General features: G+C 62.2%; 3 protein-coding genes across 7 annotated transcripts; 2 read left to right on the top strand and 1 right to left on the bottom strand.

The window, feature by feature from the left end:
• Positions 1-703: 703 nt before the first annotated feature.
• Positions 704-8,785, top strand: SYTL4 (synaptotagmin like 4). Of its 3 annotated transcripts, none has more exons than XM_054839935.1 (17): positions 704-748; positions 1,633-1,794; positions 1,925-2,140; positions 2,575-2,684; positions 2,846-2,960; positions 3,125-3,232; positions 3,515-3,638; positions 3,746-3,836; positions 4,030-4,133; positions 4,242-4,328; positions 4,675-4,853; positions 5,045-5,147; positions 6,079-6,240; positions 7,030-7,135; positions 7,529-7,628; positions 8,168-8,376; positions 8,497-8,785. In XM_054839935.1, exons 2-17 carry the CDS (start codon positions 1,685-1,687, stop codon positions 8,637-8,639), a joined length of 2,067 nt encoding a protein of 688 aa, XP_054695910.1. In that variant the 5' UTR covers positions 704-748; positions 1,633-1,684; the 3' UTR covers positions 8,640-8,785. The 3 variants fall into 3 exon arrangements, with proteins under 3 accessions (XP_054695910.1, XP_054695909.1, XP_054695911.1); XM_054839936.1 differs by lacking the exon at positions 704-748 and adding an exon at positions 1,136-1,275; XM_054839934.1 differs by lacking the exon at positions 704-748 and having other exon boundaries at positions 933-1,794.
• A 419-nt stretch (positions 8,786-9,204) lies between these two features.
• On the bottom strand, positions 9,205-14,961 carry SRPX2 (sushi repeat containing protein X-linked 2). Of its 2 annotated transcripts, none has more exons than XM_054839732.1 (10): positions 14,359-14,961; positions 12,469-12,555; positions 12,184-12,375; positions 11,879-12,055; positions 11,392-11,518; positions 11,169-11,290; positions 10,879-11,058; positions 10,604-10,737; positions 10,414-10,535; positions 9,205-10,084 (listed from the first exon to the last, which is right to left on the bottom strand). In XM_054839732.1, the coding sequence occupies exons 1-10, from the start codon at positions 14,426-14,428 to the stop codon at positions 9,904-9,906; spliced, it is 1,392 nt and encodes a 463-aa protein (XP_054695707.1). In that variant the 5' UTR covers positions 14,429-14,961; the 3' UTR covers positions 9,205-9,903. The 2 variants fall into 2 exon arrangements, with proteins under 2 accessions (XP_054695707.1, XP_054695708.1); XM_054839733.1 differs by lacking the exon at positions 9,205-10,084 and adding an exon at positions 10,188-10,236.
• Positions 14,962-15,671: 710 nt separating this feature from the next.
• On the top strand, positions 15,672-21,091 carry TSPAN6 (tetraspanin 6). 2 transcript variants are annotated; one of them, XM_054839735.1, is made up of 8 exons: positions 15,672-15,849; positions 15,954-16,142; positions 16,269-16,343; positions 16,951-17,049; positions 17,316-17,471; positions 18,141-18,224; positions 20,037-20,154; positions 20,348-21,091. In XM_054839735.1, exons 1-7 carry the CDS (start codon positions 15,763-15,765, stop codon positions 20,103-20,105), a joined length of 759 nt encoding a protein of 252 aa, XP_054695710.1. In that variant the 5' UTR covers positions 15,672-15,762; the 3' UTR covers positions 20,106-20,154; positions 20,348-21,091. The 2 variants fall into 2 exon arrangements, with proteins under 2 accessions (XP_054695710.1, XP_054695709.1); XM_054839734.1 differs by having other exon boundaries at positions 15,674-15,849; positions 20,037-20,136.
• The last annotated feature ends 2,669 nt before the right edge of the window (positions 21,092-23,760 follow it).

Here is a 23,760-nt window from a genome sequence, read left to right as displayed (position 1 = left end):
CCGTCCTTGCGTTTGCTTTGGGGCTGCTCCCAACTGGCCTCCCACACAGCCCCGCCATCCGGTGTGGAGAGGAGCTGCCTCCTCGTGGATGTGAGCCCCACGCCTTGTCCTGCCACGTGTGCCCACAGTTTGCCTGTGCTACTGTGGGCAGAGCTCGGGGAGCCCTGCCGGGATCATATCTCTGCCCACGAAGGACAAGGGCAGAGGCAGGGCCATCCTCTGCTGCAGGCAGAGCTGGGAGGACACCACGGCCGTGCTGCTCGGGTCCCAGTCCCTCACCCGCCGCTGTGCTGGGCACCCCAGGGACCCCGGGAGGGGACCCCAGCAGTGTGGGTGGCTGTAGACTTTGTGCCGGCGTGTGCGTGCTCTTTGGGAGGAGCTGCCTTCTCAGGTAGGGCTGCGGGGAAACACGCCGGGGGAGCAGCCGGGGCAGAGCGCCCAGCTCCAGGCACCGAGCCGGACTCTGCCCAGCCGTGCGGTGGGAGAGCAGCCCGCAGGGCTGAGGCCACAGCTCTAGAGGGGGAGGGAGCCCCGGGCACGGCTGCGCCTGGGGAAGGGGGCTGCTGCTGTCCCACGCAACGCGGGGCTGGACGGGGCGGGCACCGCCTCCCGCCCGGGCCGCCCCGTCGGTGCCGCAGGTGCGGCGGGCTCGGCCCCTTTAAGGAGGCGGCACCGCCACCGCCCCCTCCCGTTCACCCCCACCCCCCCCCCCGCTGCTGCCGGGAGGCGCCGGCCGGAGCCGCTGCAGGTACCGGGCGGCCCCGCGCGGGGCGGGTTGCGGTGCGGTGGGGGGGTCCCTCTGCGGACGGGGGGATGGGGCCGCGGAGCCGGTCAGGCGCGGAGCTGCCCCGGGGGCCGCGCTCCGAGCGTCGTGCCGGCGGCACTGGACCCCCTCCGCCCCCGGCAGAGAGGAGGCCGCGGTCCCGCCAGCCGTCCCCCCTCGCCCCCGGGCGACGCCGGGGCGCGGTGCAGCTGCAGGGACAGGAAGGTCACTCCCGCCGGGCTCGGCAGCGGCCACTTCCAGCCGTCGTCCGTCCCCCGGGCGGGGAACGAGGAGCGCCCCGCCGGAGGGCAGCTGACCCCCGACCGGCTGCTCCGGGAGCGCCGCTCTGCCCTGCTCCGTCGGGGCTGGAGCTGCCGCGGCCGCCCGGGCTCCGGCTGTCAGCGGTCGCGGCGGCTCCGGGCCGGATCCTGCTGCCGCCGCCGCTCCGGCTGCTCGTCCGCAGCCCGGCTGCTCTCCGGGGAAGGGGGGAAGAGCAGCTTTCCGAGCCCGGGGTGCGTCGTGGGTGCAGCAGCCTGGGGCAGCTCCTTCCACCCCGGGGGTGCTGGGCGTCAGCGCCGGTCCCACGGAGCCGGCTGAGGTCACCGGGCGGCGGGGCTGGCAGGCGGCCGACAGCCCAGCCCGCAGCAGCGTCGAGCCCTGGGCAGGGCCGCGGAGGTGGCTGGGCGGGTTGGGCGCGGGCGCTCGGGGCGCCGGCCGCGCCGAGACGGTGTTTGGGTGCTGTGATCCGGGCCGGGGGGAGGCAGCCAGTCCTGTACTGGGGTGCAGGCATGGGGCACCCAGCAGAGCTGGGCTGATGCGGGGCTGCAGGCCCGTGATGTGGCTGTGCTAAGCGGCTGGCTTGCTCCTAGCACCGACGGGTCCGGCTACTTCTGGTGAGGGCGAGCTGTCCCGGGTGTGGCGATGTCGGAGGCGGTGGATCTGTCCTTCTTGTCGGATGTGGAGAGGGATTTGATCCTGCAGGTCCTGCAGCGCGACGAGGAGCTCCGCAAAGCAGAGGAGAGGAGAATCAGGTGAGGACACGGCCAGGCCAGGCAGGGTGCGAGTTTCCCTGCCTCGCTCTAGAAGCGGCTGGAGGGGTGCGGGTGTGGGTGGTGGGGCCCGGCGCGGCTCTGACAGCTCCCGGTGTTGGGGTCCAAGCAGGCGCCTGAAGAACGAGCTGCTGGAGATCCGGCGCAAGGGAGCCAAGCGGGGCAGCCAGCGCTACAGCGAGCGGACGTGTGCCCGCTGCCAGCAGAGCCTGGGCCGTGTCAGCCCCAAGGCCAATACTTGCCGGGGCTGCAACCACTTGGTGTGTCGGGACTGCCGTTCCTACAGCCCCAACAGCTCCTGGCGCTGCAAAGTCTGCACCAAGGAGGCGTGAGTACCTGGGGACAAGTGGCAGGGACCTTCTGCACATTCCTCCTGTCCCCTTCCTCCTTCCAGGCACCCCAGCTCAATGCCCCATGGCCAACCTTTCCTAGCCTAGCTGGTCTTCTCCAGCACAGGGCAGCTAGCTGTCTCTGCTGTCACTTTCTGGGGTGGGCACCCGCGGTTGGGTGATGGAGAACAGGGTCGTGCCCTACTCTTGGGTGTCCTTCATCCTCATCTCCTTTTCCTCCTTTACTTGACTCTGGCATACCCCTGTGCCCCTAGCACAGCCTGTGTTTCAAGCATCCCAGGTGTCCTCCCTTTTGGCCTCCCCTGCCCTACAAACCCCATCTTGCTCCTGTGTTTGCTGGGGCCATGGCAGCACCAAGGGTGGCAGAGGGGCACTGCCACTGACTGCCCCCCACTGCCCCCCTGCCCTGCAGTGAGCTGAAGAAGACGACGGGTGACTGGTTCTATGACCAGAGGGTCAACCGCTTCGCCAACCGGCTGGGCAGTGACATGGTGCGGCTGTCCCTGCGGCACAGGTCGGCAGGTAGGAGTGCGGCAGCAATGCCTTCTCCTGCAGCCCAGGCCTCTGGGATGCTCCAGCTTTGCCTGGAACTCCTCTGCCCACTGCAGAGTTGGCTGGGAGCAGCAACTGCTCCAGGCAATGGGCTGGGAGTAGTGGTCCTCCTGATGCCTCTCTCCTTCCAGCCAGCAAAAGAGAGACCGTGGGACAAACTCTCCTCCAGAAAGCCCAGCTCGGCGAGCCCAAAAGCACCTCCTCAGCCCAGCAGCAGAGCCCCCCAGCACCCCGGGAGGGGCCCAGGTGAGGATCGCTGCTGTGTCCCCTGCTCCAGGCGTCAGCCCTCATGCGCTGCGGGGACGGGAGGGACGCTGCCGCCCTGCTCGGATCGTCGGTGGCACAGAAGCTCTCTCTCAGACCGACCTCCTCGCCAAACAGGACATACCTGTGGTTTTGTTTGTCTGCAGTTTGTTTCCGGATACCTCAGACCCTCGGGATGGCAAAAGCGACACAGAGTCCATGGAAAACATGAGCCTGGATGGCTACAGACCTAGTCCTGGTGGTGTGGGGAGCAGGTGAGGGGCTCCCTTGGGGGGGCTGGGCAGGTTGTGCGTGGCAAGGCTGGCCTGGCAGGGGATGAGGACCTTTGAGCAGAAAAACCCCATGCTTCAACTTGGTCTGGTGAGGGGGAGCTGGCTCCTCTGGCTGGGCTGAAACCTGTCCCTGGGCAGGCAGGTCCTCTGCTCCCTGGACTGGGGTGCTCCAGGGAGCTTGTGGGGAGATGGTGCTTCCCAGGCAGCGCTTGCTTTCCCAGCCATGCTCTTGGTCTGCGACAGACCTTTCTGTGTCCTCCACAGGAGTAACACCCTGGAAAAAGCTGCTCCTCTCAGAGACAGAAAACCGGTTGCTGCACCAGCAGGACCTCCTGCCTCCAGCCTGACCCTCCCTCTCCGCTCCAAAAACCCGCTCCCTGACGGACGGGTGCGTGCCGCTGCTCCGGTGGGCTCAGCCCTGTCCTGGGGTGTGGGGCTGGGAGCGCTGTGGGGTGCCCAGCCCTGTCCTGCTCTGAAGGGACCCTTCCTCCCCAGGATGCTGTCATGGAGAGCCGCAGCAGTGCCTTGGTGGACGAGCATGAAACGATATTCAAGAAGAACCCCCGGCGGGTGGTGAGGCCTGCGGGTGAGAGCTGCATGGGTGCAGGGGTGTTTGGGTGCTGACATGGCAGGGAGTGGGTGACTGCTTCTCCCTGGGCTGTGGTGGGCTTTCACTGCAGATGGGAGAGGTTGAGGCAGCCCCTTTCAGTGAGGGAGCAGCAGGGCTCTGTTAATCCTGCACCATGCCACCACCTCCTGCCTCACCATCTCTTGTGCAGACTACACCAAGTCGGTGATCGACCTGCGCCCAGAGGACTTTGTGGGGGAAGGCAGCTGTTTGGGGGACAGGAGCAAGTCAGTCCCCGGCCTCAACACGGAGCTGGTGAGACCCTCGGCATGCCATGGAGCTGGCTGCCAGGTGGAGGAGCCGGATGCCTGGCCGGCCATCCCTGCCGATCCTCACACAGGCGGCTCTTCTCTCTCCTTGCAGGAGGAGGAGGAGGAGGACATCGATAACCTGGTGGAGATCCATCGCCAGAGGGTGGCCCGGGGCAGCATGCGCAGTGGCACCTCCTCAGTGAGTCCCTGCAAGGCGGCCGTGCTCTGCTCTGCTGCAGCAAGAAACGATGGAGAAGGGCAGCACTGACGGGTTGGGTGGGAGGGAGGCAGGGTGGGCAGCTCCTGGAGCATGGGGGCAAGAGTTTGGGGTGAGGGGGCTTCCTCCCCTTGAAGGGAATCAAAACGTGGAGACCCAGCTCTCTTCCAGGGGAGCCTATGTGTGGGTGGGAGGCTCTCGGCGGCCTTCCCCAGCCACGGAGGGGTGAGAGGGGCTGTGCAGAGGAGGTACGGGGAGCAGCCTTGTTGAGGATGAAGAGGGACCGTCAAGTGATGCTGCCCCAGCTTAGTCCTGCTGTGTCTTCCAGAGCACGCTGGGGAGCATGGTCAGCATTTACAGCGAGGCTGGCGATTTTGGCAATGTTGCGGTCACCGGGGGAATATCCTTCTCCCTGAGCTATGAGCAGAAGACGCAGACCTTGTTCATTCACGTGAAGGAGTGTCGCCAGCTGGCCTACGGGGATGAGGGCAAGAAGCGCTCCAACCCGTGAGAACTGGGGGGGGGGCAATGGCCAGTGGCACAGCTGGTGGTGCTCAGCAGGGTTGTGGGGTGCCCACCAGAGATGGGAGCTGTAAGTGCGGGGTCTTGGCAAGGCAGGAGGTCGGGGGTTGCGCTGGGGCGCTCGGGGGGTAGTTGTGGGGAGACTCTGGAGAGATGCTGCCTGCTCCTCCCTTCAGGTACGTGAAGACCTACCTTCTGCCTGACAAATCCCGGCAAGGGAAACGCAAGACCACTATCAAACGCAACACCATCAACCCCCTGTACAATGAGCTGCTGAAGGTGAGTGGGGATGTGCTGGGGTGCAGCCTGCTGCGGGGCTGGGCAGGCACTTGGCCCTCGGGATGCTGCTGGAACAAACCAGAGGATGGATGGGTGGGCTCCAAGCCCTGAGGTGGGGGCTCTGCAGAGGCCCCGTGTCCAGACGCTGCACCCTGAAAGCTGGAAAAACCCACTCCCAGGCTGGGTTGCTACTCTGATGTGGCTGTGGAGTCAAGCCATGGGTGCCATGATGGGGTGGAGGCACAGCTGCAGGTGTGAACGTGTCTCAGCCTACATCCGTGGCTCCTGTGGCATCCCCCAGAGCAGGGGCCTTCCGCTTACCCTGGACATTGCTTTCCATGGAAAAGGCTCCTGGGCTATTGCAAGTGGGTTACAGCGTTGGGAGGGAGGGCAGCGCGGCTGCAGAGGTAGAGATAAGGCAGTTCTGCACCCCGGGGCAGAAGCACTTGGCACTGCCCTTCACGGTCCCTGCTGTGGCCACCACAGGTGGTAGGAAGGGCTGGCTCTGTCCCTGAGCCTGGCAGTGCATTGCTGAGGCCAGGCACTCTCCGGACAGGAGGGAAGTGGGAACTGTGGTTTGGTTTCCAGCCCCTGGTTTGCTGAGGTCTCACGCTCTGACCACCTGAGGCTCAGTGGGCTGGCAGAGCTTTGCTTGTGGTGGGATGGGGTGGGGTGGCTGGATGCCATGAGTCCTGGTCCTGGCTCTGCACGGGCTCCAAGGGCCACTTGCCTGGAGAGCATGGGCTCCTGCCCCACTGCTTTGAGGTTTCAGCGGGCTTGGGAAGGAAGATGGAGAGCCTCCTGCGTGCATCCATTGCTCCTCAAACCTGCCTCCTCTCCTGCTCGAGAGCTGTGGCTGACAGTGTATGCCAAGCCCGTGGTGTGCCTGGCGCTGCCTGCTCACCCGTGGTTTTCCTGTCTCTCTTCCTAGTACGAGATTAACAAGTCCCTCCTGCTTGCGAGGACGCTGCAGTTCTCGGTCTGGCACCACGATCGCTTTGGCCGAAACACCTTCCTGGGGGAGGTGGAGGTCCCGCTGGACGCCTGGAACTTCGAGAGTCACCTGGAGGAGTTTCTGCCCCTGCATGGCAAGGTGCTGGCCCTGCCACCCCAGCCCTGCTGCCTGCAGCAGCCTCCCTTGCTGGGCCCCGTCCAGGGGGGTGGCCCTCCATGGGCAGAGGGGTGCAAGGACCTTGGCCGAGACCTGCCAAAAGACTTGTGCTAAATCAAATCCTGGGAGAGATGGAGGCCCCAGAAGCAGACAGCAGTACTGCCCTAGTAAAAAAGGGCAGATCTTCTGCCTTGAGCCTAGCGTCCCTCCTCCTCCTCCTCAGTAGGTCCCCTCTGTGATGCTGTGGGACGCGTCTCTGCCCTGTCAGGTATTTTCATTCTGCTTGCTTGATTGCTCCAAGAGCACAGCTCTTCCCAGCTCCCTGCCCTGGCTGGGAGGAATTGGAGCCAACTTCAGGGAAACAAATGGGGGAAGTTGGCTGGGACATCCTGCTGCGGGCTGCCGAGCCAGGCAGCGAGGGCCTTTGTGCAGCTCAACGGCAGCAGCAGATGGTTCTCTAGACTAACTTGTGCTGCAGGCTCAGCCCTTTGCTGGGGCTCAAGCAGCTTGTGGAAACCCCGAAACAGGGTTTCTTAAGGGAGGTGAGGAGGAGATTGAGCCAAAGTAGGATCCCTTTGGCATCCTGAAGGAGCTGGTCTGAGTCTGACCTGGTGATGCTGGTGAGCGTCTGCAGGGATGTGTGCCAGCTAAACTACCTCTAGGAGAGGCCAAGCCCTTTGGCTCGGCATGGGACGTGCTGCGTGCAGACCAGGCCATCACCATGTCTGCTCTCGCCTCTCTGGCAGTCTGATAAATCTTGCCTCTTTGCAGATTGGGGTGGATGCTGCTGGTCTCCACCAGTACAAGGGGGAGCTGGTCGTCTCCATGAAGTACATCCCATCTTCCAAGCACCCTGGGGCTGGGAATGGCAGGAAGGGTAAGTGCTGGGGCTCCAGGATCTCTGTGTAGCCTGGGGGACCTGCTTATGGCCAGGTGAGCTGGGTCTGGGTGGGTTTCTTGGGTGGTGCCACTGCAGCCTTCTCTTCTGCAGCACCTGCAAGGCTGCTTTGGGTTGGGGCAGACCTGGTTATCCTCAGGCTGGCCAACTGGTCCCAATGCTTTCCTGGGGCTGGACCATCGGGCCCCACGTGAAGCAATTGTCTGCCTTTGCCTCAGCAAGCAGGGCCAGTAAGGGAGGAGGCAGGAGGAGATACCAGCTGGGGATCTGTACCTGCCTCTGCAATGAAGGCTGTTCAGCAGGACCTGTCCAGAAGTTAGTGGTGGTGGAAATTAAGGTTGACTGAATCTTGCTGTGTTGGGGTTTTCCCAGGCAAAGCAGGGGAAGGTGGTGAGCTCCAGGTCTGGATCAAAGAAGCCAAGAACCTTACGGCTGCCAAATCTGGGGGGACATCAGACAGCTTTGTCAAGGGGTGAGTGTGGGTTCTGGTGGGGGGGGGGTGGTGAAGGCCCTGGCTGCATCCCAGGGCACTACCCAGAGCCGCCGTGGGGACCTGAGCGAGGGAGGGGTCTCTCCACTAGCCGCTCCACACTGCCTGCATTGGTACCCTGAAAGTCACCATCTGCCCAGAGACAAGGTGTTCCTCGTACCAACACTCTCCTGGTTTTGGCTGGTTGAGAGGTCGTGGTGTGAGGCTGTGAGCAGCGCAGGGCTCCAGCTATCATCAAATCATCTTCACAGAGGTCACCAAGCCACCAGGCAGCATGGCTGGGGGCGAGCAGGCTCTGGTTCTTGCCCTCTCCCTTCCTTAGACTCCTTGCAGTCTGCTGAGAGACTCCTCAGGAGGCAGGGCAGAGACCCAGCCCCTTGCGCACTGTCATAGTCCTTCATCCCAAGCCATATCAGGGAAGGTGGGCTTCAGACCAGGTCCTGAGGTGCTGCGGTGCCCCAGCCCCTGGGGCAGAAGGCAGTTGCACACGTGCTGCTAACCCAAGGGGCTGCTTCCCCCAGCTACCTCCTGCCACACAAAAACAAAGCCTCCAAGAGGAAGACTCCTGTGGTGAAGAAGACCCTGAACCCTCATTACAACCACACCTTTGTCTACAACGGCATCAACCCCGAGGACCTGCAGCACATCTGCCTGGAGCTGACAGTCTGGGACCGGGAGCCACTGTCCAGCAATGACTTCCTCGGGGGTGTCCGTCTAGGGGTGGGCAACGGTGAGGAGCCCTGGGGTCCTATCAAGCCCTAGGGACAAGCAGCCTTGCTTGGAGCTGCCTCGCTGCAGGCAGGAGGCTGCTCTGGCAGTGACTTCTGCCCATGTCCATCCTTTCTCCCAGGCATGAGCAACGGGCAGGCTGTGGACTGGATGGACTCCACGGGCGAGGAGCTGAACCTGTGGCAGAAGATGTGCCAGTACCCAGGCTCGTGGGCAGAGGGGACGCTCCAGCTCCGCTCCACCATGGCCAAGCTGAGGCCGTAGGCTGCGGCACCGGGACTCGGCCGAGGGCTGGCACTGCTGCTCGGGAGCCGTGCTCAGTGCATGGCCCAGCAGGGCTGCCAAACGCCGTTGGTTTTTTTGCTTATACTTTCATAAACATGACTTTCATAAACACTTCTCTAAACCGGCTTGGGCAGAAAGTCTTCTCACCCTACCTTCGTTTAAAGGGTTTTCCTTTCATCATAGGCTTTGCACCACATTTCAGGCTGAACTGCTGTCCTTGTGGACCCTCCCATCTTCCCCCCCCCCCCCCCCATCCCCAGGCAAAATGCTTTGAAATGTGTTTGGGGTTTTTTTTTTTTTTTCCTCCTTCCATTTTTCTTCTTCCCACCCTCTCTGTTTCACAGTCTGCTCCCTCCCTGTCTCCTCCTTCCGCAGGATGCTGCTGGCTCCAGGACCGGGGCAGCTGCACACAGCCCAGCCCTGGCTGCGGGGCCAGCATGGAGCTGTGCAGGGTCAGCTTGGCGGGGCTGGGGGCAGTGCCTCCCAGGAGGGATTCCTTTCCCAGGCCTCTCTGCGACACACCTTCTGCCAGTACTGACTTTTATACAAATTTATTTATTTGGAGTTAATATTCTACTGCCAAAACAGTTCCCAGGAAGGGTGCACCATGGCTGGTGGAAGGGGAAGCGAGGGGTAGGGTGGGGATGGCGAGCCCGTGGGGTGGGCTGTGTGCTGGCTGGCTGCTACTGGCTTTGCTGAGTGCAGGGCTGTTTGCCAAAGGCTTTCTGGTGGCTCTGGCAGGATCCTGGCTGCGCTGGCAGGACCCTGGCAGCAGCACCTGCCCGGCAGGGCTGACCCCGGGTGGGGAGGGAGTGGGTTCAGGTTGTGCACAGGGTGATGATGGGCATGGGGAAGGTGAAGCTGCTGCGTTAAAGGTTTTTGTGCTGTTGCCCTGCCTGCTCTCCTCTGCTCTGGCAGCCCAGTGTCATGCTGCCTTTCTCCCCCCTGCCCTGGGGTTCAAGCAGAGGCGCTCCAGCATCTCCTGCCGTGGTCCTGGCCAGGCTGAGCCATCCCATGCCACAGCTGGAGGCTGCTCCTGGTTGCTGGGCAGTGGGGATGCTGCTGGCACGTGGCCCCCATCCCTGCTCGCCTCTCTGTGCCAGAGCAGCCGGAGAGAGGCTCCCCTTCCCCTGGAGGTCCGTGGCACTCTGGTCCTCTACGGTAGGCGACTAGAAAAGCAGAAAGGAAGGTGTCCATTCCCTGAGGCCGGCGGTGGCGGAGGGCAGGTCTCCCCGGTGCTGCCTCACTCGCAGGGGTCCCCACTCTGCGCCCGCCGTGCTGCCTCCTGCTCGCTCAGCAGGTAGGTGTCGATGAAGACGAAGAGCTCGTCGGGGCTGATGGGGGAGATGTAGCGCTCGCGGTCGGCGCCCGCCTTGTCCAGCAGCACCGCGTTGAAGTGGGAGCGGGTGAGGTGCAAGAACTGCCTGGGGGTGCAGGTGGGAGCCTCCAGTCAGGGCTGGTGGGGTTGCTGTTGAGGGCTGAGCCTGCCTGCCCCATGCAACCGTGTTAAGGTCCTCCTGGGGGGTGGCTCCCACCTCTTCCTCAGGGCAATGAGCTCCAGGAGGGTCTGGGGATGCTGTATTCAGATTTGGTGGGGGTGTCCCCACATTGCACAAGCCCCTCTGTTGCAGCGGGAAGGGGCTGTCCATGAACCCAGCTGCAACCTCATGCTTTGCCATCCCCAGAGGTATCCCCATCCCCAGTCCCCTCACACAGGTGCCTGGCTCTGCAGGACAGCCCACGTCCCCCCTACCTGAGCTCCTCAATGATGCCAAGGGACAGCTGGTGCTCCCGGATGCGTCCCACCTCATGAGGGGGCTGCCCCACCAGCTCCACAGTGGTGACATGACGAAGGTCCAGTCCGCAGGCAGCTTGCTGTGGAGAGGTGGGGTGGTGAGAGGGTGCTAGTGGTGGGAAGGGGGACAGCGGGAGGGTCTCCTCACCTGCAGCATGGAGATCTGCATCTTGTAGTAGCGGTTAGCGGGGTCGGGGGCTGAGATGACGAGGAGGCGGCGTTTCTCGTGGAACTGATCCAGCAGGCTGGCAGCCGAGTTCACAGCCGTGTTGATCTGCATGGCTGGGGTGAGAGGCGAGTGTGTGGGGAGGTGCCATTTTGCCCCCATCGCCCCTTCCCCACCTCTTCGCCCTGCCAGGCAGCATCCTCCCCCATCACCGGGCACTGCTGCGGGCAGGTCCTCCCCTGCCCCACACCACTCACCTGCACAAAGGGGCTGGGAGCCCGTCCACTGCTGGGTGGACTGGCAGACCCGCAGGGACGTGCCCTGGCGCTCGTAGCCCCCGTCGCACAGGTACTCGCAGGTGGCACCGTAGTTGTTGCCGTCGGAGGTGCAGGAGATGTAGCCGTTCTGTGGAGGCTTCAGGACAGGGCAGCGCCTCACTGCGAACAGGGAGGCTGGGTGAGGGCTGGGGGTGATGGGCCACAGCCCAGCCATGGGGCCGGAGCTGCGGGGGGGGACTGCCAGCAGCCCCCAGGGGAGCCCGCTTCACCTTGGACACGGATGCTGAACTTGCAGCTGGCTCGGTTGTACGCCTGGTCCTGGGCGGTGTAGCGGATCACATGCTCTCCTTCGGGGAATTCGGAGCCGGGCTCTGGCCCCCGCAGCATCACCCTGCACCCAGCAGACGGGTTTCTCTGTCAGGGCCCTGGGAGGGGGCACCCAGCGTGGCCCCCAAACCTTGCCGGCAGTGCCTGCAGCACCTCCGCTCTCACCTCTTGATGATGCCGTCAGCAGAGTCCTTCACACGGGGGGGGTCCCAGTAGACGGTAGCGGTCAGCTTGCCTGGCTCCGCTATCCGCTCCCGGGAGTCCGGGCAGCGGATCTTGGGAGGCTCCATATCTGCCGGCAGGGAGGAGAGGGAGTCGGGGAACCTGCCAGGGCTGGGCTACGAGAATGGGACCCTGGCACTCAGCCACCCCAGGGATGCTGCACATGGCCCAGGCGCCCTGGAGCCAGCAAGACCTGCTGTACGGCAGCACTGAGTGCCCCGATCCCGGACCAACGTGCCCTGCACCAGCCTGTGCCTCAAGGAGCAGTAGGGACAGGGGTCCCAGGGCCAGGAGGTGCAGGAGCCGGCACCTGGCAATGCTGGGTCAGATGTGGGGGTGGATACCTGCAGGCACCCCACGGAGGGACGGTGGCCTGTCCTTGCGTGCCCCAGCAGCGTGGGGGTGGGAGGATGGTAGGGTGAGAATTTACCTACACAGATTGGCTCGCTCCCACTCCAGCGCCCGTCCTCCATGCAGATGCGGCTCCGGTCCCCCTCCAGCTGGTAGCCAGGCAGGCAGGTATAGTCACAGCGGGAATCCATCTGCACACCAGCTGAGCACACGTAGGAGCCCCGCAGCACTGCTGGCAGCACGTGGCACCGGATTTCTGGGATAGAGAGAGTGAAGAGGGGAGGGAAGCGGCTGCCTAGTCGTGCTGGCAGGCAGAGCGCCCAGGACTGGCCGCCACAGGTGCCCATGGGGATGCCAGCAAGCCGATGGCTGGGGCACACTCACGTCGGCAGTATGCCATCCCGGACCAGTGGCGGCTGGGCAGGCACTGGACGGCACTGGGCCCCACCAGCCGGTACCCGCGGGCGCAGCTCAGCTCGCAGCGTGTCCCCAGGCTGCTGCGGTAGGAGCCCCCCCGGGGAGAGTAGCAGGTGGCCTCTCCACGGTGGATGTTCAGCGTGGCACACCACTGGGGCACTGGGGGAGAGAAGAGAGATGAGGAGGGTGCCTGGCCCTGCCGTGCCTCAGTTTCCCCACGGGGACCCGAGGAACAGGTTTGGGTGCTATTACCTCGGCGGTAGTCTAGGGCAGGCTCGGGGGGGGCTTCTTCCACGTACACTTCATTGGTGTGGCTCTCAGCTGCGTAGTAGCCAGACCCTGGGGAGAAGGAGAGACATGAGGGGGCTGCTGACAGTCTGTGGCAGCTCCCAGCAAGTGATCCCATCCCCGGGCAGGCTCTGTCTTGCCATCCTTGGGGCTGCTGTCAAGGGTTAAGCTGGGCAGATGGTGAGCCCTGTCCCGACGTGGTGTGTGCTGGCACCAGCCCGCAGACTAAACAGTGGCAGGAGCAGCCGCGGTTACGCAGGAAACGGGTGCTGGCGCAGAGTGGGCTGGCACTGACTGCTGTCTTTGCACTGCCGGGAAGTTGTCTTCTACCCGCTCCCATGGCATCGTCCCTGCACCAGATGTCCCAAGGGAAGGAAGCAAGCTCCCCTCTTCTGCCCATCTCAGCGGAGCTGCTGGCCAAGGCAAGGGAGGAGAGGCATGACACCCGGCCGGGGGGCTGCCAGGGATGCAGCCCCTCGCTTGTGTGCCATGGAAGGATGAAGCTGCTGGAGGGGCTTGGCGGGAGCTGCTGGCCCCACGCCATATGTGCTGCGGAGAGGGACCCCTGGCCCCATAGATGTGGGGAGGACACCCTGGCGCCATCCTTGCGGGCCACCCTCTGGCCCGCACTGTGTCCCCGTGGGCAAGGGACTAGCAGGAGGGAGGGAACTGTGCAGGGGGAGAGGGCTGGCGTCCTTCCCTGCGGCCCCTCGGCGCCTCGGCCAGCCGCGGCATTCCCCAGCACTGAGCTCACGTTTCCGCTGCGTTTCCGCTGGCCCCTGCCAGCGCTGCCCCCTCCTCGCCGCCAGCCAAGCCCACCACACTCCCCGCTCCGGCATGGCGGGGATGCTCAGCCTGGGAAGGGACCCCACGCGAAGTGGCAGTCCTGCCACAGCTGCGCCCGTCTCCCCTTCCCCCTGCTCCGGGTTTTGGGAAGGGGATATCCACCAAGGCCAATCCAAGCAGCAGCCCTGCCGTCACTGGGAGGAAACTCCATTACAAATCTTTCTGACACAAACTTTACTGCAGAGCAACTCCCCACCACTTTCCACAAGCTCTGTTCAGTTGCCCACTCGTTTCCACAAAGCCTTTTATCCTGACGCCCTTCCCACACTGCCACGGCTGCCACAGGGAGCGGAGGGACCTGGGGCGAGGGCAGGGCTGGCATCTGTGGGGCCAGCGGTGGGGATTTGCCAGTGATCCGGCGAGCAGGGCTGCTTCCTGGGGGGCTGCCGAGCCCCCCACTGAGGCCCCGGGGACGGGGTGCACTGTGTCCCTGTAGGTTGATGCGCCATTTAATTGCAGTGTTTCCTTTTCACGCAGGCGCTGCCTTTTCCATCTCACCTGGGGCCAGCTCGCAGCCCCGGCTGCACCGGGCAGGAGCATCCCCAGCCAGCTGTGCTGGCACTGCAGCAAGAGGGCCTGGGGACAGGAGCAGGGAAGGGGGAACCCCCCCATACTGGGCAAGAGCTTTTCATCCTTGACCTGGCTGCCTGGCTACAGGAACTTTAGGGCTGAGCGCTCCGTCCAGGCAAACATCTGCTGGCCGATGGCCCCCACGGGAGCAGGGAGTCAGCGGGAAAGCTGTGCTCCCACAGGCAGGGACGCGATGGAGAGGCCAGTTTTCCGCTTGTCTCTGGATGCCTTCCAGCACCCGTCTGCTCCTCCCTGTACCCCGCAGTGCACCCCTGCAGGCACCCCATACTACACAGGCACCGATGCTCTCTCTCCCCAGCTTTGCTGTACCAGGGCACCCCTCCCTCCCCACCACGAGCCCCCCGAGGGGAGAGGGACGCTGCAGGCTGCCGTGCCTGGGGAGCCCCGCTGTGCCCGCACACCCCAGAACTCGCTCACCTTCGTGCCACGTGGATGACGCCAGCCTGGCGAGGACAACCAGTAGGACAGGGGCCACCTCCTGCGCCATGCCGGGGGCCCGGGGGCCGGCCAGACCGCCTGCCGTGTCGGGTCCAGGGGCAGCCGCGAGCCCCGGCGAGGACGGAGCGGGGCTGGAAGGAGGATGACGGCCCCCTCCGTCGCCTTGTCACTGCACAGACGCCTGACCCTCCTGCCTGTCCTTGCTGCCTGTGCTGAGCAAACCTACTTTTCCCTTCTGCTGACCGTCCCGAACATTCAACAGCCGTGAGTCAGGCCCAAAATGATGAGATTGTCAAAAATAATAAATCCCAGGATCGCCTGTTTTCCAATGCACCTCCTGCTTCTCCGAGGCTTTAAAAGTTGTCAGATTTTTTTCTTTGCAAGCAGAAGAGCCAGGAGCATGTTTTGAAACAGGAGAGAGCGTAGCAGAGCCTGTGCCAGCCCTGTGAGGCTCTGGGAACAGGGGACCTGGGGGGCTGAGGACAAAACCACGGGAGCCAAGACCCTTTTTCCCCCTCCTGCCAGGAGGGAGGGAGAGACTTCACTGCAGACGGCAGGCTCCGAAACCAGTCCGGAGGCAAGTGGTTCCAGCTGGGGTCTGTTTTCCAGCTGAAGTTCAGCCCCCGCGAGGCAGAGGTAACGAACCGCATTCGTTAGGACCCGCCACCCCACATCCCACAGGGTCAGGGGGGAGGCGAGGCCGGGGCCACCCGGGAGCTGGGCTCTGGAGCACAGGACTGCATGGCGGAGGGGAGGTGGGGGATGAGCCTGGCACGGACAGGTAGAGAGCTGGGCGGGGTGGAACGTGCTGCCTGAATGCGCTAATTATGTGGCGGCCAGGCCGGTAAGCGCGCTAATTAATAACACAGCTGTCCTGAGCGGGAGAGGGCTGGCGGAAGGCCGCTGTGCGGGGCAGCTTGCTGCAGGGGGCGGGGAGCCCGCAGCACCCCACAGCTCCCCACAGCCCCCCGCAGCCCGGGGCCGTCCTCAAGGAGGGGATGGGCGCTTGCCCCATTGCGGGCGGGATGCCTGCTGCTTGCTGCCGTGGCGGTCGTGCCGTGTGCTGGGGTGCAGGGTGGCTGCCCTGGCCGGTCCCTGCTCTGCTGGGAGACACCCGGGCAGGCCCGGGGGGGGTCGCTGGGGCTGCACCGCCCACGGCTGGGCCGGGGCCCAGGCCGGGCTGAACGGGGCAGGCAGGGGGCGCCCCCGCTGGGGAGGAGCGAGGCGCTTTCGGACGCGCTCGGCCATTTCCGCGAGCTCTCGGCAACTTCCGCCGCCGCTCGGGCGCCTCCGGGAGAGCGGGGCGGGGCCTGCCCGGCGGGGCGGGGAGTGGGTGCTCGGTGCGGCGGGGCCCGTCCCGGCAAGACACGGCCCGCGTCGGCCATGGCGTCCCCGTCACGGCGGCTGCAGACGAAGCCGGTGATCACCTGCCTCAAGAGCGTCCTGCTCACCTACACCTTCGTCTTCTGGGTGAGCGCCGAGCCGCGGCCCTCCCGCCCCAGCCCGCGACATGTCGCGGCTGCCCCGCGCTATCGGGACAGTCATGAGCCACGGCGTCTTTTCCCTCTCCCCAGGTGTCGGGCATCGTGCTGCTGGCCGTGGGCGTCTGGGGCAGGGTGAGCCTGGCAGTCTACTTCTCCCTGCTGGACGAGAAGGCCACCAACGTCCCCTTCGTCCTGGTGGGCGCCGGCACCGTCGTCGTCCTCCTGGGCACCTTCGGCTGCTTCGCCACCTGCCGCGGCAGCACCTGGATGCTCAAGCTGGTGGGTGGCCCTGGGCGGGGTGGGACGGGGTCCCGTCCCCTCCTGACCCATCCTGACGTCTCCTATCCCTACCCCATCCCGGCCCATCCATCCCATCCTACCCCATCCCGCCCTTTCTGCCCGCAGTATGCCATGCTCCTGTCCCTCATCTTCCTTATCGTCCTGGTGGCCGCCATCGTGGGGTTCGTCTTCAGGCATGAGGTGAGTCTGGGTGGCCGCTGCTGTCTCCTGATGCTGCAGAGTGAGTTTGTGGCTGGTTTTAACCCAAATACAGTTTCAGATGTTGCTGGAGGGACAGGGGCGCTGCTGGGAGCAGTGCTTACTTTAGCTAAAATGGGGTTAAAAGAGCCCAAAGAGCTGCTTGGTCCCCATAACTACCCATAAGGTCCCCATAAGGATGAGGCTGGGTGCAGAGTTCGCCCAGCATGGCATGCTGCCCCTCTGCCAGAACAGGTGAAGTAGCCCTGGACTTTAGTTTCAGGCTTTGGTCTATCTTCTGCAATAATTTCTGTAATTAAAGCTCCTCTGAGGGTTGCTGTGCTGCGGAGCAGCCTGCTTATGGGGGGGAGTTGGCACCGTGTAGCTCCTTGTTATTACATGCGGCATCCCTGCCACCACAGCGCATCCCAGCCTGCCCTTTAATACAGCGTTTAATTGCCTGGGTGGCTGGGGGAATGCCTGCTGGCAGCGGCCGGAGTCATTCCTGCCGTCATCGGGAGGTGACTGTTGCGTGGCCACAGCGTTGTGGGGCCGTGGGTCCCAAAGCGCGGGAGGGGATGGCACCACCGCAGACACCTCTGTCTTGCAGATTAAGACAAACTTTGAGAGCAATCTCAACCTGGCCTTGAGGGACTACAACGTGACCGCGGATCGGCACAGCGAGGCTGTTGACACCATCCAGAGAACCGTGAGTGCCCCAGGCTGGCGGTGGGTGGGGATGCTTGCCTTGCCCTGGGGCGTCCCCTGGGACCCCCTGCGGTATCAGCATCCCTGTCGCAATGCTGGGGTCCTTTTGCACCATGGGCTTTTGAGTTTGGGAGGAAATGGTGGATGGGAGCCCAATATGGGGGTGGTTCCTGGAGAGGCAAGGGCAGGGGAGCCGTGGGTGTGGGGTAGGACTGGGGGGGTCTACCCTGGTGTGACTGTGCTCTCCAAATGTGCTTCCCTCTCCAGCTGCACTGCTGTGGGGTGCAGAACTACTCGGATTGGGAGAGGACCGAGTACTTTACCCAGAGGGGCATCCCCCGGAGCTGCTGCAAGAGCCAGGATGACTGCTCGGAGGAGGATCTGAAAGACCCAAGCAAAGCCAAGCTGAAAGTGTTTGTGGATGTAAGTTAAGCTCAGAAAAATCCCCCTGCCAGTCCTGGAGGTGGGGAGGGCAGATCTGGGTGGATTGAGAAGGGCTTGCCCTTCCCTGGGAGGCTTGAAAGGAGGACTGCTGTTTTGATGCAGATGCCCTGTGGCCCAGGGACTCCCCTGGGGTGGAGGTAAGGGAAAGGTATGGAGGAACGTGCCCTCCCTCATCTGAGGTCCCCTCCACTCCTTCCTTGGAGGACAGGGACCAGCCAGACCCAAGCATTTGTGCTGGGGGCTGTGTGTTTTGGAGAGCAGGTGAGTAAGGAGCAGTGCTGATGTCTCCTGACAGCTGTGCAAAGTCCTGACCTGGTGGTGAGTGCAGGTGACCTCATCCGGCAGGGACAGCCCGGCTGAGCAAGGGAAGTTCCTCTGATGAGTCACCTTGCTCAACCCAACGCCCCTGCTGCTGTTGGGAACAGCCCAAGGGCAGCACTCCCCTTGATAACGCAGCTGGGCTGGGAGGCACGTAGGTGCAGTGCTGATAGGAAAATGATTTTGCTGAGCTCAGGCAGGACGGTGGCAGCCAGAAGCCTGCTGCCTGCATGGGAGCATCTTCCCGTGGAGCTGCTGGTACCGGTTTGTGCTCCAGGGGGTGTGTGAAAAACACTGGACCCACGTGTGCTTGCTTTTCCTCCTCTGCAGGGTTGTTTTTTCCTGGTAACGTCAACAATGGAGTCAAAAATGAGCGTTGTGGCTGGAATCTCCTTTGGCATTGCCTGCTTCCAGGTAACTCTCCCTTGCTGGCTGGTACAGGAGGAGTGTCTCCAGGGGTATTTAATTTCTGTGCAAAGTCTGGTGTGTGTACAAAAGGCACGGCCTGTTTCAGCCAGGGAGGAGCAGCTATTCTGCAGATTCCCCTTGGGTTTAATCTCAGCACTGTACAGTCTTCAGTCTCTTAAACCCTGGGCTGAAGCACCAGCTCTGTTTCCCTGAGCTCAGGTTATTTGAGAATAGCTCTTGCCTGAAACAACCGACTTTAAGAAACCCAGACAGAGCCCATGCTGTGCTGGGTGAACTCCCTGCGTTTGCTGTTGGCAGGGATCAAATCATGCATTCCTTTTCCTACCCACCGACCTTCCTTTTTATCAGGGAGGTGTTTTGGCATCACTTTAGCATGGCTTGGTCCCTGTGAGCACCCGTGGGGCACCACTTGTGCTCGCGGCTCACGCCCCGCATGCTGCCTTACCCTGCAATTGCTTCCTCTGCCTCCCACTCCCCAAACTCTCCTTTGCTTTATCCTGTAGGGCACTTCCTGCAGGAGCCGCAGCCGCGGCGTGCTCGCCAGCCCATGCTCCTGCAGGCTTTATTCCGGCAGGAAACGAGAGGCCCCTGCCCCCAGCTCTGCTACGTGGGGCGTTGGGCATGCTGACGCTGCGGTGGGCTTTCCCGAGGTGCTGAGGGTTTTCGGATGCACCGCAGCAGGAGCTGAAGGATGCGCAGCCGGCCCTTGTTTAGCTGGTTTCTGGAAGCTCGCTGGGCTTTCGGTGCTGAGCAGCTGCAGAGTGAGCTCGGCAAGGTGTTGACTTTGAAGGGACTGGAATTCACCCTCCCCTTGATCCAGCACGCAAGGCCGTGGTGCGAGGGGCTGCCCCCCGGGACTGCTGGCTGACTGTGCCAGCACAGGGAGGACGAGGAGGAACCCCGCCAAGATATTTCTTCCGTAATGAGCACGTCGCAGTGTGTTTCCCGTAACGGATGCACTGAACTGGGGGAGAGGTGGGAGCCAACAGCCCCTGGCTGCAGTTAGTGCTACCAAGTGTTTTCGGCTGTGGCCGGGAGAGCCTGAGAGCCGGAGCTGCTCTGCTGTGCCCAGCTGCTCGCCCCAGTCTCCTCCTCAGTTGGGCTGTGCTCTCCGTGGGGTCACCAAGATGTGACCGACACACGAATGGTGACCTGCACGCTCCCAGCCACGCAGTTACCTCAGCTGATGCCCGGCTTGGGAATTGTAACCGTTTCCTGGCTTTTATCGCTCTTTCAGCAAGCCTGACTGTGTCGTGCGGCCAGCAGGGACCCATCATGCAAATGTGCCTCTTACTTTGCTTGTGTAGATCAAACTCCTGCAGGATCTGGCCCTAAATGTCTGTGCAGGGGCTGGGAGGCCACATTGTGATAACAGTAGCGTGTCCTTTGGATGCTGATGCGAAAACATCTACCTTGCTTCCCCGCTGTCCTTGCAACAGGGAGAGGTGGCTGCTGTTCTCTAGTGGCTGTGTAACTGGCTGTGACGCTCGTGATATCTGTGTAGGCTCTGAAATTACCGTAAAACAGTAGATGCTTCATGAAGCAAAATGTAACAGAACAGGACGTGGAGCATCTCTTGCGAGGAGCTTGTTTGGCTGATGCCTGCCAGGATCCTGCGCTTCAGCCTCTCTCAGTTACTCCGAACAGGGCTGTGTTGTGGTTTGTAAATCCCACTGTTCATCTTTGGATTTTCTAAAACTGATGTTCTGGAGCAATTTGTCAGGCTTTTCCCCTAAAACACTGTGTCCTGGTTTTTGGCTGCCTCTGATGTGTGGGGTTTTGTTTTTTCTTTTTCAGCTGGTTGGCATCATTCTCGCCTGCTGCCTGTCCCAGTACATCACAAACAATCAGTACGAGATGGTGTAGCTGGCCCCCAGCACGCTGTGACCGTGGCCGGGTACGTCTGCCCAGTGATGTAAGCTCGGTGGGCTGCCTCTGTGTCCCTGGCTGCTGCCTGGTCGCCCCTGGGGACCTTCAGCACAGCAGCGGGTACTGCTTCTGGGGGTGTGTGGGGATAGAGGGCAACTGCAACGCTGTGTCTGCTGCATCGTTTTAAGCTGTGTGTAAATCCAGCCTTGTCTGTTAACACTTTGTCTCGTGCGTTGCAGGGCATGCTCTCTGCGGCTGGGGAGGATGCCACCACCTCCAGTTTTCCTCTGGATGCGCCTTTTGAAATCTTGCTTTGAACTGACTGATCTTCTCAACTAGCTCATAGAAACGAGTGCAGCAGCTGTCCTGGTGTGCTCAGGGACTTGTCCTAACACTTCTCTGCTGTGCCACCACGTGGGATAATTAATGTAGCTGAGGTGGTTACAGCAAGCACGCTCCTCTGGGTGCCGCAGCTCCCGGCTCTTTCCTCAGCAGCACGCTCGAGTGCTGTGCCAAAGCCGACCATGCTGGTGGCCTCGCGGGACTCTCAGTGCCCGTCTTCGGTGCCTCCATTGGGAAAGCAATGCTTCCCCTGATCTCCAGCAGCCCCTCAACGTCCCCTTGTTCTCTGGACGTGGTTGCTCTTGAGATGGGGCTGTTGCCCCGTTAAAACACCGCCCTGCGTGCCTGAAGCCCTTGGCTCAGCAAGGTCTCGGCTTGTTGCCAAGCTCTTTCTCATCCCTGCTCTGGGTTTTATATACTTTTTTATAGTTGTACTTTTTGAAGTACAGACTGTAGTGATTCTTTGTAAGCTGTAGCAAGGTTTGGTGATGTAGCTCCTGGTGCCTTTACCTTGGTAGGTGTCCTTGCACCGAGTCAGCTGTGACTTGATTGTCAGTATTATATGCTGCTTTAACTCGTTTTGTGTATCGAGTAGAACTCTTTTTGTCCTGACACACAATAAATATTAAGATATTTTACTCTATGAAATATCCTTGGCTTTTCTTTTCATCTCCTGGAAATTCCTCTGCTTGAGTCACTGCAACGAGCATCAGCCACCCCCCTGGGACGTAATCTGCTCGCCCCGGGCCAGCTGGTAAGCTCTGGACCATCACAGCTCATGTTTCTCCAATGCTCACCGGTGTGCTTGTGCTTACAAATACCTTCTGTAATTGAATTTTCTTCATAACAGCGATTGTGTAACAGCGCTGAAGCAGAAGGCCTGGAGCATCCCAGCCCAGGAGCCGGGCAGATGAGTTTGCCCCGTGCAAACATGTGCATCCTGCCGGCCAGCTGCTTGTTTGGAGCAAAGGGCAGGGCAGCGCTGCTGGAGCTGCCTGCGTCCCCAGCCTCTCCCCGGGGTGAGAAATGTGGATTTAAGCTTTTGTGTTAGTTTGGTACTGCTCATCTTTGGGCTGTTTCGTCAGCAAACCTTTGCCTTACTGAGTGTGATGCTGCAGATCCTGCCAAGCTTGGGGGATTTTTGGGTCTCGAGCACCGAAGTAGCACGGGCTGTGGCTTGGAGCAGCCAGCCGGTTGCCGGTCCTGCTCCGGGGAGGAGGCAGGTGTAAAAGCAGGGGTTAAGCCACAGGTAGGAGTGGTGGCCCTCTGTCAGCGTCAGCCCTCTGGCAAATGCTGCTCTGGTGCCGGGTGAGCTGTCCCAACCAAACTGCCCCGTGGTGCGGCAAACGGCCAGGTATGGGGCAGCCTTGCTGCTGATGGAGGAACCCAAAGGGGAATACCTGAAATTCTTACGCTGCGTTTAACCTGGGTGAGTAAATGAGGCTGTTGTCAGTGCATGGCTGGTTGAAAGCCTCCTGGGTCTGGATGGCGAGGCAGAGTGTGTCAGAGCATGGAAACCGGGGTGGAGCAATGACTGACTGCAATTAATGGATGGATGGAGACAGGGCAGGAATACGTGAGAAGCAGGGCCAGGTTTGGAAAAACCCATCCTGACCAGAAAGCCTGCACAGAGGGAAGTGACCCTGCACTGCCTGTGCCCCTGCCTATGCAGGCAGCTTCCTTCTCGGGGCGGGTGGCAGAGGCGATGCCGGCCAGGGACGGTGCAGGCAGAGGGTGGCACGGGGAGCCTGGAGGTTTCCGAGCTGATGCAGGAAAACCAACACTGACTGTTTGTCTGTCCCATCCTGAGGAGCAAGGAGGCTTGCCCAGCCTGCTCCTCCCCATGGCCAGCGACAGGCACAATGCCCATCAGAGGGTGCAGATCTTACCTAGTTAGATAGTGCTCCAGTAGACACGTTGCTTTCGTTTGGAGAGACATCAGCGATGTTCTGGAGGTACAGGTGTGTGCTGGGGGAGTTGCCAGGTGGACTTGGGCCATTGCTGTCCTGGCAAAGGCGTTGGAGGCACCTTGGTGACCCAGCTGGACGCACCGAGCCGGGGCACCAGCACTGCTGGCTGGCCCCAGGGCTCCGGCTTTCTGCAGCAGCTGTGGCTGGGTGCATTCACATGTCCCCACCATATTGGGACATCTCCTCTCAGGGGGATAAATGTCTCGGGGGACTTGTCAGAAAAGGCTGGTTGTTGTCCCTCAGGATGCTGTGCGAGGAGCTCTGCTGTGCTCCCAGCGGCTCCCAGCATTTTAACCACATTGTCAGCGCAGCCGTGAACAGGGACGGAGGGAACGGCTCTCAGAACATGCTCACGTCCCCACTGGAGCAGCAGGGATCCGGGGAGGGTCCGGCAGCCCTGGGGACACCCCGGCTGGCACCCGGCACAGTGGCGGTGAGCAGAGCCCGACCCCCTGCTCCCTCCTCTGTATGCACAGCTGGGCGGACTCGCCCCTGTCCGGGTGTTTTCCTGGAAAGCCCCGGCTGTGGCAGCGCGTCACCCTTGGTGACATCAAGGGGGTTTTGCCGGGTGACACCCGTGGGATGTCAAAGCTGCTCAGCAGCGCTCCGCTCCCTGGGATGAGAGCTGGAACCCGGGGTCTGGCCCGAGCGCCCCGGCCGCGAGCAGAGGAAGGCTGTGTGGGGGGTGCACTGGGATTTGGGCCGTTAGCCCTCAGTGCTGCTGCAGGCAGCGTCCGGCTCAGGGCGGCTGCAGTGTCAAGGACTTTTTTTGCCTCCTACAGCGAGGGTTTCGCCTGTTTGTTGGTCACAGGTCCGGGTACAGCTGATGGCACTTGGGGTCCTCCGTGCTGCTGCTCCCTCTGGCTTTGTCTGCCCGGTTCCCCAGGGGCTCCTTGAGACCAATCCTGCCCCCGCCCTGCCTGCATGCTGCCATGCTGCGCATTGCTCCCGAAGGGACTGGTGCCACCCCTGAGCCATCACTAGTAACTACAGAACACATCAGAGCGTGCTGGAGCAGAAGGTCGGGACGTGCTGAACAACTACTAACGCCATCAGGGAGCAAATTAGGGACCTCCACACGTTCCCAGCGAGGCGAGCGCCGACAGCCCTGGTACCTGAGTTATGGATGCTTGTGACGAAGCAGCCAAGCAATTAGATCACTTCTCAGACCCATTAAGCATCACAGACTGAGACTAAATGACTTTCCATTTTCTTTGCAATCGCTCATACAAGACGTTTATTGTTTGCCTCTTGCTGCTCAGCGTGGCAACAATGCACTGGAGCACGGCCTCCCCCAGCCCCGCGGGAGGAGCACAGGGTGCGGGGAGGGGACAGGCAGC

This window comes from Grus americana, chromosome 12, assembly GCF_028858705.1.
Source record: "Grus americana isolate bGruAme1 chromosome 12, bGruAme1.mat, whole genome shotgun sequence".
Lineage (NCBI taxonomy): Eukaryota > Metazoa > Chordata > Aves > Gruiformes > Gruidae > Grus > Grus americana.
This window is presented reverse-complemented; position numbering and strand designations above follow the sequence as displayed.